General features: G+C 56.5%; 1 protein-coding gene across 5 annotated transcripts in view; it reads left to right on the top strand.

Annotated features, from left to right (window-relative positions):
• Window positions 1-13899, top strand: part of GAS7 (growth arrest-specific 7) — a 208312-nt gene that overhangs the window by 186340 nt on the left and 8073 nt on the right. For all 5 annotated transcript variants that reach the window (XM_005878809.2, XM_005878811.2, XM_005878805.2 and 2 more), the window contains exons 7-9: window positions 854-969; window positions 3592-3666; window positions 9467-9545. In XM_005878809.2, the coding sequence (XP_005878871.1) occupies window positions 854-969; window positions 3592-3666; window positions 9467-9545 (270 nt within the window). The remainder of the gene's footprint in view (window positions 1-853; window positions 970-3591; window positions 3667-9466; window positions 9546-13899) is intronic.

The raw sequence follows: 13899 nt of genomic DNA, 5'->3' as shown, positions 1-13899 counted from the left end.
GCAGGAAAGGGAGGGGCAGGTGTCCTTGAGGAAGTGCAGGCCAAACACAGCTAAACCGTCTAATTTTGAAACTTTAAGAGAATGGCTTGCAAAATGAATTGGGTACTAAGTTTCCATTTCATTGACTTGCCATCTTTTCTGAGTCCTGACTTTTACTTGAAAGGAGCTCGTAGTAGCTGCTATTCACTGAGTACGTAGTCTCTGCTGAGCACTGTGCTCGGCCATTTCCACGTGTGGTTTATCCCAGGCGAAGCAGCTCAGGCTGGAGTGGGTGGAGACTTGCTCCTGAGATCCCCCCCAACCCCCCTGCTGATGTCAGCCCGGGCGCCCGCCCTCGTCCACTCTGGCCTCCTCCAATCCAGCTTCTCTCAGAGGCCTCTCTGATCCTCCGTGAATGTGCATTGGAAGATGGCGCTGCCCGGCCAGTGCAAGAAGCTGACAGGAGATGGGATGGGGTAGGGTTAGGGACAGAGGACCCCAAGGTCACAGACGGTCGCAGCTTAGAGTCAGGATGCCAGGACTCCCCCGAGGGCCCGCCAGCCTGGCAGCCCCTGGTTGGAAGGGATGGGCCCTTGGGGATCAGAGCCTGTGCTCTCGGCCACCTGCCCTTCCTCTGCTTTCCAGGTTGGGAGGTTGAGGGGCGGGGGTGGGGGGGAGGCTCACGTGTCAGAGGCCCGTGGGGGCGGGGCACCAGGAGACACGCATGGGTCAGGCAGCCAAGGCCGCCCCTGTCCTCCCTCTTGGGCTGCGGGCAGGGTTCCCAGGTGTCCTGGTCCCTTCTGGGTCTGTCTGCCCTGTGCTCCACCCTCTGGCCCGGCCATCACTGAAGCTCCTGCTTCTGCTTCCTTTCTAGGCTGATAAGAAGGACCCCCAGGGCAACGGCAACGTGGCTGGGTTTGAATTGCTGCTTCAGAAACAACTGAAGGGCAAGCAGATGCAGAAGGAAATGTCGGAATTCATTCGGGAGAGGTGAGCCCCACCCCCCCACCCCCAGTTCAGGGCACTGGTGACAGTGCCTATGGCGGCCCCTTAGCCTGAGGGGAGTGAGTGGCAGGAATGAGCCTGCACCCCCAGCACTGGGCTTGGATAGCACCAAGGGGGGCATGAAACTAGAACAGTGATGGCGAACCTTTTGAGCTCGGCGTGTCAGCATTTTGAAAAACCCTAACTTAACTCTGGTGCCGTGTCACATATAGAAATTTTTTTATATTTGCAACCATAGTAAAACAAAGATGCAAAGCTGTCATCTGCACAGATCCTGACACGGGGCTAGACACATGGAGACCCTTAAACGGATGAATGTAACTCATGATGGACCATCGTGAGTTAAAATCTGGCATCTCTGGAGAAAGCAGGAAGTCTGGCAGCGGTGGCTCGGCATCCCTCAGGTGGCATTTGGCTGGAGCTGAGTGGCCGCAGCCTCTGTAGGGGGAGCATGTGTTCCCAGCTCGCCATCGTCTCCACCACTCCCTGCTGTCCCCACACAGGCTGCTTGGCTCCTCTACCTACATGGCCCTCATTTGGAGCACCGTCCCTTAGCATGAGAAAAAGGAGAATGTTACCTTTCAGTTAATCTTGGAACCAAATCTGTGTCCTGGACCTGGGCTTACAAAACCCACCGCCCCTCCCCACGCCCTCCCTGCCTCAGGAGCTCGGTGTACTGGGAGAGTCAGGTGAGGTGCTTTTGGAAAGGAAGTGCAGGGGTTATAATAGTGGTTCAGATGAACACAGGGGAGGAGACAGTGAATTGGCCCAGATGGAAAGATGAAAAGATATAAAAAGACAAAGTTTCTTTTCTATCCCCTCCAAGTTCGGAAACCCCGTTAAGTGCACCTCACACACCCACACACCTCACACACCCACCACCATATGCACCTTACCCCCCACACATGTTTGCATGTGCTCACACACGTGTGCCTGCACACATGCACGTGTGCTCAGACATACACGTATGCTCTCACATGCATGTGTGCTCGCATACACACGTGTGCTCACACACACACACACCTTTCTATCTGGAGTTTCCCAGATACACTGGAAATAATTTAGTAAATGGCAATATATTTACACTATTTATTTATTTATTTATTTATTTTTACACTATTTATTTTTTAATTATAACAACAACTATCGAGTAATAATTCTGTAGCATCTTAAAGCACCTCTTTCCCTTCGGAGCCCCGTTTTCTGTTTGTTTAATGAAATCTTTATTTTATGACCCATTAAACCGGCAGAGAACTGAGAGCTTGCGTAGCTCAGGTGCAAGAAAACAACAGCATAAAACAGGCGAGTAGGAAAATGGCTGTAAAAGCCGAAGTTTGAGCACACTATGGTTTATACTGTCATAAAGGTGTCGTGTTGGCAAATGAATTGAGCCTACAATCTGAGCGCCTGGTCTTTCCTGAGGCTCGCAGTTTCTCTCCGTCCACCTTGGGGTCGCGTTGGGAGCCTCAGAGCCAGGAGAGGGGCAGCGAGGCCCAGGCGGGAGCGTGCGGGCCAGGGGCCGAGGGCTGGGGCTTTGCTGTGGCTTCAGTGTAGGAAGCTGGCAGGCGTGGCGGTGGCCCTGGCTGTGGCTGTGGCTGTGACTGTGGCTGTGACGTGCTGAAGCAGACGGGCCTCGCGCCTGGATGTCACAGGGAGCCCCGGGAGATTGCCGTCTGGAGTGTGACGTGGTTTGATCTGCTTTCTAGAGCGATCTCTTGGTCACAGGCTGGGGGCCGCAGGCTGGCCGGCCCGTCATCCTGGGAGCTTGGGGGCTCAAGCAGAGTGATCGGGAGGGAGCGGTGAGACCCAGAGACCAGCCAGAGGTGGCGCTGGCAGCAAAGCAGTGCGAGAAGGAGCAGGCTGTGGGCCTCTCAGCACCAAGCCATGAAACCACCATCACTCTGATGCTGCCCTGGGATGTGGTAGGCCGCCCTGCGGACACCCTCACGGCCCTTGAGAAGCAGGTGCTGGACGCTCCCTGGAGAGTTGCCTTGAAAGTGCGTCAAGGGCCTGCCTGCTGGAAGCGAAGTCCAAGGCGACTTCCCTCTCTGGGGAAGTGGAATCAGCCAGCTCTGGGCACTGCCTGGTCTCCATGGAAATACGGGTGCCCTGCAGGCCTGGCCGTGAGAGGAATTGGGGGCTGGGAGATGATAGGGAGCAGTTCTATTCTGCTTCTGAGGGGCCGGTGCCACCCTGGAAGATTTAAACCCAGAACTCTGGGGCTGGCAGGGGAAGGACAGCACTGGGCGTCCAGCACGGTGGTCCATCATGAGTTACATTCATCCGTTTAAGGGTCTCCATGTGTCCAGCCCCATGTCAGGATCTGTGCAGATGACAGCTTTGCATCTTCACAACCCAGTAGACAGCTGGGAATAGCCCATTTTGCAGATGAGCAGACAGGGAGGTTCGGACAATTTTGCGCATTCATTCATTCATTCAACAGATAATTTACTAAGCACCTACTGTGTGCCAGACAGACAAGAGCTACGCACTCTCCGAGCATATGGTCTAGTGGGTTCCTTACACGGTGATTAAGCAGCAGGGCTGTAGGTTGGACCCACCAACTAGCACTGGGGAGCTGACCTGTTGGGTTTTCTCCTCTTGCAGGATAAAGATTGAAGAAGAATATGCGAAGAACTTAGCTAAGCTCTCTCAGAACTCCTTGGCCGCACAGGAGGAAGGGTGAGTGGGGAGGACAGCGATGGGAGTGGGAGGAAGAGGAGACACTCGGGGTTGGGGCGGGGGAGTCCCTTTTCACCGATCACTGATTATTGCCATGGGCCCATTGGCGGGGAAGTCTCCATAGGCCTGGCTCACAGTGGGCATTTATGGAAGAACTTAGCTAAGCTCTCTCAGAACTCCTTGGCCGCACAGGAGGAAGGGTGAGTGGGGAGGACAGCGATGGGAGTGGGAGGAAGAGGAGACACTCGGGGTTGGGGGGGGGGAGTCCCTTTTCACCGATCACTGATTATTGCCATGGGCCCATTGGCGGGGAAGTCTCCATAGGCCTGGCTCACAGTGGGCATGCATGCTCAAGGTGGGCACCCGTGACCCCGGTGTGGGCATTTATGGTTCAAGGTGGGTGACCCAGGTGTGGGCATGCATGCTCAAGGTGGGCACCCGTGACCCAGGTGTGGGCATTCATGGTTCAAGGTGGGTGACCCAGGTGTGGGCATGCATGTTCAAGGTGGGCACCCATGACTCCAGGTGTGGGCATGTATGCTCAAGGTGGGCACCCATGACTCCAGGAGTGGGCATGCATGCTCATGGTGGGTACCTGTGACCCAGGTGTGGGCATGCATGCTCAAGGCTAGCACTTCCACATTGTTTTCTCTCTCGTGGCCAAGGTCCTCCTGCCATATGCTGGACCCCCTCGGCCCTGGCCCCTGGTAACTGGGCATCAGCCCCCAGATGCCACACCTGCTTCCCTTCCTGAGGGCAGGCTGGTAGGAACCTGGGTGTGAGAGGATTCCGCACCTGGCCGCTGGTTTAGAATTCTCCCCTGTGGGCCTGAGGCCCAGGCCCCTCTCCCCTTCCAGCTGCGACAGTCCAGACCTCCTTGGGTGGGACCTGGGCTGGGGAGGGGCATGCATGCTCAAGGTGGGCACCCGTGACCCAGGTGTGGGCATGCATGCTCAAGGTGGGCACCCGTGACCCAGGTGTGGGCATGCATGCTCAAGGTGGGCACCCGTGACCCAGGTGTGGGCATGCATGCTCAAGGTGGGCACCCGTGACCCAGGTTGGGCATGCATGTTCAAGGTGGGCACCTGTGACCCAGGTATGGGCATGCATGCTCAAGGTGGGCACCCATGACCCAGGTGTGGGCATGCATGCTCAAGGTGGGCACCTGTGACCCAAGTGTGGGCATGCATGCTCAAGGCTAGCACTTCCACATTGTTTTCTCTCTCGTGGCCAAGGGCCTCCTGCCGTATGCTGGACCCCCTCGGCCCTGGCCCCTGGTAGCTGGGCATCAGCCCCCAGATGCCGCACCTGCTTCCCTTTTCTGAGGGAAGGCTGGTAGGAACCTGGGTGTGAGAGGATTCTGCACCTGGCTGCTTGTTTAGAATTCTCCCCTGTGGGCCTGAGGCCCAGGCCCCTCTCCCCTTCCAGCTGCGACAGTCCAGACCTCCTTGGGTGGGACCTGGGCTGGGGAGACTCGGCCTACACTCCCAGCCACAGAGGGATCCCTGGTGGGAGGAAGACGGCGCCTTCTCTGCTCTGCCTTGTTACAGAGCGTTTGGGCCTGCAGGTGGGAATGTAACTGTGCAGCCACTGTAGAAACAGAGCTTGCACTGCCTCAGAAAACTAAGCCTAGAATTACTGTGACCCCGCAGTTCCACTCACAGGCTTAGACCCAAAAGAACTGAAAGCAGCTACTCAAACAAATACATGCACACGAATGTCCATAGCACCCAATTCACAGTAGCCAAAAGTTAGCAACAACCCAAATGTCCATCAAGGGATGAATGGACGGACAAATTAGTTATGTCCACATTGGATATATGGATATAGGATGGGATTATTTAGCCATAAAAATGAATGAAGTACTGACCCATACTACTATGTGGATGAAGTGCAAGAAGCAAGACACAGAGGTTGCATATGATTCCATTTATGTGAAATGTCCAGGACAGACAAATTCGTAAGACAGAATGGTGGTTGTCAGAGTTTAGGGAAAAAAGGGAATGGGGAGTAACTGCTTAATGAGTACGGGGTTTCTTCTGGTGGAGGGTGTGTATTCATCTCCGTGGGTTGCTGTAACAGTAAAAAATAGGCTTAAAACTGGCTTAAACAGCAGAAATTTAACTTATCACAGCTCTGGAGGCTGGGAGTCCAGCATCAAGGTGCCAGTAGGTTGGTGTCTGTGAGAGTTCCCCTCTTCTTTGCAGGCAGCCACCTTTTTGCTGTGGCCTTTTGCAGTGAGGAGAGAGCGAATTCTCAGTGTCTCTTCTTATAAGAACACTAATCCCTTCTGACGAGGGCCCCACCCATGTGACCTCATGTAACCTCAGTTTCTGTTACGGAGGACCCATCCCCAACTCACAGTCACTCTAGGGGTTAGGGCTTCAACATCGCCCAAATGTCCATCAAGGGATGACTGGACAGATAAATTACGTTATGTCCACATTGGATATATGGCTATAGGATGGGATTATTCAGCCATAAAAATGAATGAAGTACTGACCCATACTACTATGTGGATGAAGTGCAAGAAGCAAGACACAGAGGTTGCATATTATATGATTCCATTTATGTGAAATGTCCAGGACAGACAAATTCGTAAGACAGAATGGTGGTTGTGAGTTTGGGGGTGGTGGGGGGAAGGGAATGGGGAGTAACTGCTTAATGAGCACGGGGTTTCTTCTGGTGGCGGGTGTGTATTCATCTCCGTGGGTGGCTATAGCCGTAAAAAATAGGCTTAAAACAGCAGAAATTTAACTTCTCATAGCTCTGGAGGCTGGGAGTCCAGCATCAAGGTGCCAGCAGGTGGGTGTCTGGTGAGAGCTCCCCTCTTCTTTGCAGGCGGCCGCCTTTTTGCCGTGGCCTTTCGCAGTGAGGAGGGAGAGCGAGTTCTCAGTGTCTCTTCTTATAAGGACACTAATCCCTTCTGACGAGGGCCCCACCCATGTGACCTCATGTAACCTCAGTTTCTGTTATAGAGGACCCATCCCCAACTCACAGTCAGGCCAGGGGCCTTTCCAGGCATCTCCATACCCTGTGACTACAGTGCTGCCCCGAGTCTTCCCGCCTCCACCTCCTCGGCCTGGGCTGCTGCCGAGGACACTCGGTCCAGCCCGCACGCACAGCATATGCTCCCAGCTGAAGGCATCGGGCCTGCACCGCCATGCTGTGCACACACGCACCTACAGACGGGGGAACTCGGCACACGCTCACATATGTGCATCGGCGCTGCTCGCCTCCAGCGTGGCCATGAGCACCTGCCTTTGCACACAAGCTAACCCCGTGCACACTCCTTCCAGCAGGCGCTGTGGGGGGATGAGCCCGTGGGCCCTGCTCACAGTGCCGCGACACTGTTTTGCTCACACACAGCTTTGGACGTGAGCCCAGTCCACTTAGAACCTTCCAAAGTGCAGTGCTGAAGCCTAGAGATCTGGGCAGCCTAGGGAGGTACCTGCCCAGGGGGAGGCTCAAGCTGCCTTGGCCACTCGAGCGCTGTGTCCAAATCAGATGCCCCAGCATATGTGCGCCCCGGCGAGGGGCCAGGGCCGGTTGTTCGTCCTGCCTGCAGCCTTTCTCTCCCGCGTGGAGAGGAAGTGGGATGGGGCTGTTTTCTGCTTGAGCATTGTGACAGCATCGTGCATTTTGACGTGGAAGGCCTCAGACTGCATATTGGAATGGGCGTATATCTCAGAATTTAGTTTTTTCACTAACCACTTATCAGATGAAAAACTTCTCTTCAAATGAGGAAATTTCTAATTGCTTTATTCGAAATGGTGACGTGGCCCCAAGGGGCCATGCCACCAGTTGCCTCCCTCTGCAGGCAACAAGTGTGGGGTCCGATTGCTTGGCTGGCCTGGGCCTCCCTCTGTGGGGCAATCAACTGCGGGGGGGGGGGGGGGGGGGGGGGTCGGTGCATGGGGCATGTATTAGCTCAGACAGACCAATTGATGTTTAGAGTGACATCCTCCCACCTGTGAATGCCCAGCCTGGAGGTGGGGACAGTCTGACCTCTTAGTTCATGGGTCAGTGTGCAACCACTGAGCCAGACAGCCTGGGCCTGATCCGGACACTGTGCTTCCTCCTGCCCTCCCAGTGGCCTCGGATGACACGCTCAGGCCACTGCAGCTGCCGCCGCGCCAGTGACTGACCGCGTGCCCTGCTGGTGGGGGATGTGCACGTCCTCAGGGCTGCCCACGCCTTTCGGCTTGTGGGCTCGTTTCACCGTCTGCAGGCTCACATGCAGCTCAGCTGCGGGGCCGAACCCCTCCCGTCAGCCTCGAAGGAACTCCCACTTCTCCCGGGGCTGCTTCCGTAGCTGGTAGAGTGCTGACCTTCACCCCAGGTCTGTGATGCAGCCTGAGAGAACCCATCCGTATGGCCTGAGCTCAGGGTCAAGAGGCCTTGTGTCCCCTGTGGTTGTACAGTTGTGTCTGCACCGTTTGTTAAAAGGCTGTCCCTCCTCCCTTGAGATAATTAGACATTCTTGTGGCACATCAGTCCCCCGCATCTGAGTCTGTTTCTGGGCCTGGTATTCTATTCCCATATCTGTATGACCACCATGTCTGCTTCCACCCCCTCCATCCCCTGCCCAGGACCCCCTTCCCGCCTCCCAGGTCAGGTGAGGAGCCGCCACCCAGAGCTGCCCCCACAGCTCCCTGGAGCTCAGACCCGTGAGGCAGAGAGAAATGTCTGCAGTGTGGGTTGCCCATTTCTCCATCTCGTCTCTGGTGGGCTCCCTAGCCGGGGTCACCCAAGCGGAACTTTCTTTGTTGCCAGGCTCCTAGATAAACTCAGTCAGTCATTTCCCATGAACACCCACCTCAGCCTGAGGCAGCACCACAGCCAGACAGGCCTGGGCTGAACCAGAGGAGCCCGTTATGATGTGCTGGGTAGCTCTCAGCTGCTGGCTTCTCCACTGCAAACCCAGAGGCCGCGCAGCACCATGTCTGTTAGTCAGCTGTTGCCACTGGAGTTTAAGGAATTCTCCCGGGGAAGTGGCCTTTGGTTGGAAGGAAGTCAGCCTGGGTTTACTGGCTGGGTTTACTGGCTGGGTTTACGGCTGGGTGTAGAGGTCCCAGGGTTAAAGAGTTGCAAATTACCAGAGTGTAGCCTGGGGCCTGCATTGCAGGGTCTTGGGGACTTCGGAGTTGCTTCTACTTGGAGCATCTTGGCATGGGAAGTGACGGAGTGGAGAGGCCTCTGCGTTCTCCAGTGAAGCTGTGTGCAGCACCAGGCCTCACGTGCAGGCTCAGGACCGGCCGGGGCCACGCTCCTGTGCTGCCGATGGAGAGCCTGTCTGCCTGTGGGCGTCGCTAGGAGCTCCCTAGACCCAGAGGGCCCCCCTTTACCCGCCCTGGAAGCCAGGCTGTCCGGGGTTTGCCTGCATGCAGGGAGCACTGTGTGGTACCTTCCATTTGAGCAGGACTGTTCCCTGAGGGGCACTTGTCCTCCCTCTGTAACTTCCCAGCAGGTGCCTGTGCCTCGTCAACAAACCAGGGAGGGGTGATGGGAAGGCATGGGGAGAGCGGTCGGCCAGCCTTGGAGGCCCTCCCTGCTGCTGCACCCCACTTTTGTGTAGCTCCCCCAGTTCTCTGGGTTTCTGGCTATTTCCCAGTCTGCTACAGCCTGCTCTCTCAGTTCCTGGGCTCGGTTTGGGGGGCTCAGGTTGAATCAGTGCCCAAGTGTGTTTTGTGCCTGCCTGGCCTCTGCCTCACGCAAGCCCGGTCTCCGGGGTCTCCTCCATCGGGTCACTGCGGCTCCCCCCCCGCCACCGAGTCTGACAGTCTGCTTCCTGTTGCAGCTCCCTGGGAGAGGCGTGGGCACAGGTGAAGAAGAGCCTGGCGGACGAGGCAGAAGTCCACCTCAAGTTCTCGGCCAAGGTAACCCCTCCCCGCGGCCTCTCTGGGCTGGTCTTACACCGTGGTGTGCTGCTAGGCTGTGCACAGCCGCCTCTCCTGTGTGTGGTGTTGCCAGTTTCTATGCTGTAAATGTCAGGGGTTTGGAAGAGACCACAGGAGCACAGCCCTGGACCAGGGTCTGTGATGCACACGTCCAGGCTGGGAGATGGGCAGTAGCACAGCCCTGGACCAGGATCTGTGACGCACACATCAGGGCTGGGGGATGGGCAGTAGCTCAGCCCTGGACCAGGATCTGTGACGCACACATCAGGGCTGGGGGATGGGCAGTAGCACAGGGTCTGTGATGTACACATCAGGGCTGGGGGATGGGCAGAAGCACATCCCAGGACGATGTTTCCGCCATCCCAGTGCAATAGTGAGTGATCAGAACTAGCCATGAGACCATGGAGGACAGCGAGATGCAGTTAGGAAGTGATACGTGCTGAGTATTTAGTACGCTTGCTTTTAATGTAATTGATTAATTTTGAATTTAGATCACAGTTTTTAATACTGGCTGTCTGGAGCAACCAGCCTATAAAATTCCTACACATGCAGCACTCGGAGCCAGCACAGGCCGCCCCACCCCCTTCATGGTGGTGCCCCGCACACAGGGCAGAATGAATGACTCAGATATGAGGCACGTGGAGGAGCTGTATACAGAGCTGAGTGGAAGGGAAAACCAGTGCTATTTCCAGCTCCTGCTGTGAAGTGTAGGAGTGCCCAGGAGTGAGCTGCCACCCAGATGTGAGAATGCTCAGCGAACAATAGCTCACTAACCCAGGCACCAGCCCCTGCACCGGAAGTCGCCCCTCCAGCCAGGCGAGGAGGGAGCTCAGCGAATTAGGCTCCTTCCTGCCGTGCAGACAAGGCAGCGAGTTCTTTCTAAGCTGCAGATCCTGGGAGGTGCTCCCTCCGGGTCTCCCTGCTGTCCTGGCCCCAGCAGCTCTGTTCCCGCACTGTGAACCCGCCGTTGGCTGGGGAGGTGGGTGGGAAGGCTGCCCTTGGGCTGGGCGGGCTGGGAGCCGGTCGCCTGAGCTTCTGAAAGGGCTCCTGCGAGATCCCGGGACCCGTGGCACTTACTTCCCCTCAGCAGGACCCCGGTTCTGGAATGTTCACAGACCAAACATTCTCTTGTGCTATGTTTTCCTCTGCTATTTCCTTTTCCCGCTGCTGCTCATACCACCACTTCTGCCACCAAGTGCTTTTTCCCCTCACTGGCCAGGTCCTTCACAGCGGGGTGTCCTACAATATCACTCAGTGCGGACACTGTCTGTGGAGGTAACATGGGTCCCACAGGGTCAGGGCTCAGCCCCACAACACTGCCCCCACTTCAGAAGGCAGTTGCAAGCAGTGGGTCCCTGGGTTACCCACACTTCTGTTGACTAGGCTACAAATTGAGGGTTCTCACGGCCCCTCCTCGGGTGTGATAACTCGCTAGAATGGCTCACAGAACGCAGGAACCACTCCCATCTCCCAGGAGTGCCCAGGAGGTCTGGGGGGGTCCCGAGCCCAGGGGCTCCTGTCCCCGTGGAATGTCACCCTCTTGGCACGTGCTGTGTTCACCAACCCGAAGCTCTCTGGACGCTGTGATTGACAGCTTTTATGGCGGCTTCGTCACGTGGGCACGATTGATTTATCTCCAGCTTCTCTCCACTCCCCAGCGGCTGGGGCCTGCGGCTGAAATCATGGCTTGGTCTTTCTGGTGACCAGCCCCCTCCAGAAACTAGTCAGGAGCCCACCCAGGGTCCCCTCCTTAGGACCAAAGAGGCTCCTGTCACCCAGGAAATGGCAAGGGACTCAGGAGCTCTGTGACGGGAACCAGGCTCAGCCCAGGTCAGCGACCAACTGTTCGAACAGAAGATGCTTCCAGCACCGTGATCACCAAGGAAATTACAAAGGGGAGGTGCTCTGGCCAGGAGCCGAGGACGAGAACTGATGTATATATTATTATGTCGCAGAATCACAGTCATACAGTGTTCTTGATGGTTCGTGCGGGGGGGAAAAAACTCACCTCAGTCTTATCAGCCACCCGGCAGGACAGCATCTCCACCTCACACGTGAGAAGGGGCAGAGGTTAAGCGGAGTCTGTGGCCACACAGCCTAGGGGGCCGCGATGGAGCAGGATGGAGAGGACAGGGTGAACGGGGTGCTGCCAGCGGCACCCTGAGGAGCACACTGCCCTCTCTCGGGGGCTGTCTGGGTGGTGGGCCGGCCCTCCTGATGCCCAGGACGTCGCCGATGGAAAGCGTATGAGGGATTTTCTCTGAGAACCGCTGCTGCTGCTGCTGGCCGGGCAGTGTCGGTGGCCTTAGGCAGCCGCGTTAGCCGCCAGCGTTGTGTAGCTATTCTCTACAAAGAAGAGAGCGCCAAGCATTCACTGTTTGCCATGAATAATATGGCTCCACATGCCCCAAACCCATTTAACCTCTGCTCCAGAAGGCTCACTGAAGCCCCACTGCTCTGTGTCAGCATAAGAGCCCTGTAAGAAATGCAGTTTTGTTAGGCCATCTCCCAGGCTTTTCTGTCTGCTGGCTGCAGCCATTGCTACCAGCAACAGGCTGCTAAGGACCGATGGCCGTGTACACAGGAAGCTACACCTGGCTCTGCTGGAGGAGACTAGACCTGTCCCTTGTGATGGGAGACGGTCTAATCATGGATGAGGCGCCGGGCACCCATCAGAGGCTGGGGGCAGAGTGGGAAGGGGAGGCGGGAGTTTCCGTCAGCGCTGCCGCTACCCGCCTCTGACCCTGGGCGGGGCACTCGGCATCTCCGAGCCCCCATTTTCCATTTGAAACCTATTTGGGGGGACCCACTGGGATACATCTCCATGGCCCCCGCAGCACCCGCATCCGCACCCAACGTCCACACACACACTTCATGAAACGCACTCCTCCCGCCTGCCGTGCTCTCTGACATCTCCCTGGGGCTGGCCCTTCCCACCAGGAGCTGGTCCGGACCCACTCACCTCATTTCACTGCGCCCAGCCGCCCGCCGTTCGGAAAACGCCGGACAGACCGTCTCTGCCGTGGTCTGCATCTCGTGGTTTCTCTTGCTCTCCCCTGTGTGAGGAGGAAGTGGGGGGAGGCTAGAGTGAGGAGTTCCCAGCAGGCAACCCGAGTGGATCGGCAGCCTGTCCCATCCCAGACGGGCCCGCCCCGACCTCACCAGGACACGCTCCTGAGGACTCGACTCCCGGTGACAAAGATGCTTAAAGTTAAAAATGAGTATGAAAGACACACGGCCAAATTTTCTTTTTCTTAAGGAAGAATTACGTACTTTAAAAGTACTGAAAACACAGAGGGCGGTGCAGTGGGATTGGGTCCCTCTGCCAGCTACAGCATTGTGTGCCCAGATGCCATGTGGAATGTCCCTCCAGGTCACTCCTGGGCGCACTGACCTCTAGAAATCAACCCCCCCACCTCCTCAGAAAGAGACCCCACGGAGGGGCTCGGGACACTCCAGGCCCAGGGAGCCCTCCCAGCCCCAATGCGGAGCAGGTTGCCATGGCAGCTGAGGTATGAGCTCCACTGCAGCAAAGGCCTCACCTGTGTGTCTGCCTTCCTCCGTAGCTGTCACACTGCAGCATCTCGCAAACTGCCACCAGGTGGGGTGTTTCCTACACAAGGAAATGGGGTGGGGGTCAGAAGAATACCAGCAGATACTTACCGCCAACACCAGGAGCGAGGGGCGCATGGCTGCCCGCTCCCTGCCAGCCTTCGAAGGTCATCCAAGAACAGAGCTGCTGTCACGCAGGCCACTGGGCCCTGAGGGTTTTGTCATTTCCCCAAGAAGTGAAGGGGCACTGGCTCCGCACCAGCTCCAGCTGAATCCAGACACCGTGGTGGCCAAGCCAGCCAGGCTCCTGGCCTCTTGGACTCAGTCACGTGTGACCAGTTGTGTAGAGCTAAAGGCACGGAAGCCCTTGAGGTCGCCAGGGAAAAGATCATGTACCAGGAGCCTGGTGAGGAGGAAGAGAGAGATCCCGGAATCCCAGAGCCGTGTGTGTGTGTGTGTGTGTGTGTGTGTGTGTGTGTGTGTTCCTTTGACAGGGAGGCTCAGCTGTGCCTGTCAGAGGGGTTTCTGGGGCAGGTGGAGGCCCCGGGGCCCTGGAAGGCTGGGCCAGGAGGGCCCAGGAGGCTGACGGGTAGGGCTTGGAGAGGCTGACTCAGCAAGGCTCTAGGCCAGTGATGGCGAACCTATGTCACCTCTGACACACGAACTCATTTTTTTGGTTGATATTTCTTTGTTAAATGGCATTTAAATATATAAAATAAATATCAAAAATATAAATCTTTGTTTTACTATGGTTGCAAATATCAAAAAATTTCTATATGTG

This window comes from Myotis brandtii, unplaced genomic scaffold, assembly GCF_000412655.1.
Source record: "Myotis brandtii unplaced genomic scaffold, ASM41265v1 scaffold573, whole genome shotgun sequence".
Classification (NCBI taxonomy): Eukaryota; Metazoa; Chordata; class Mammalia; order Chiroptera; family Vespertilionidae; genus Myotis; species Myotis brandtii.
The sequence above is the reverse complement of the archived record's forward strand: the minus strand, read 5'-3'. Positions and strand labels throughout refer to the sequence as shown.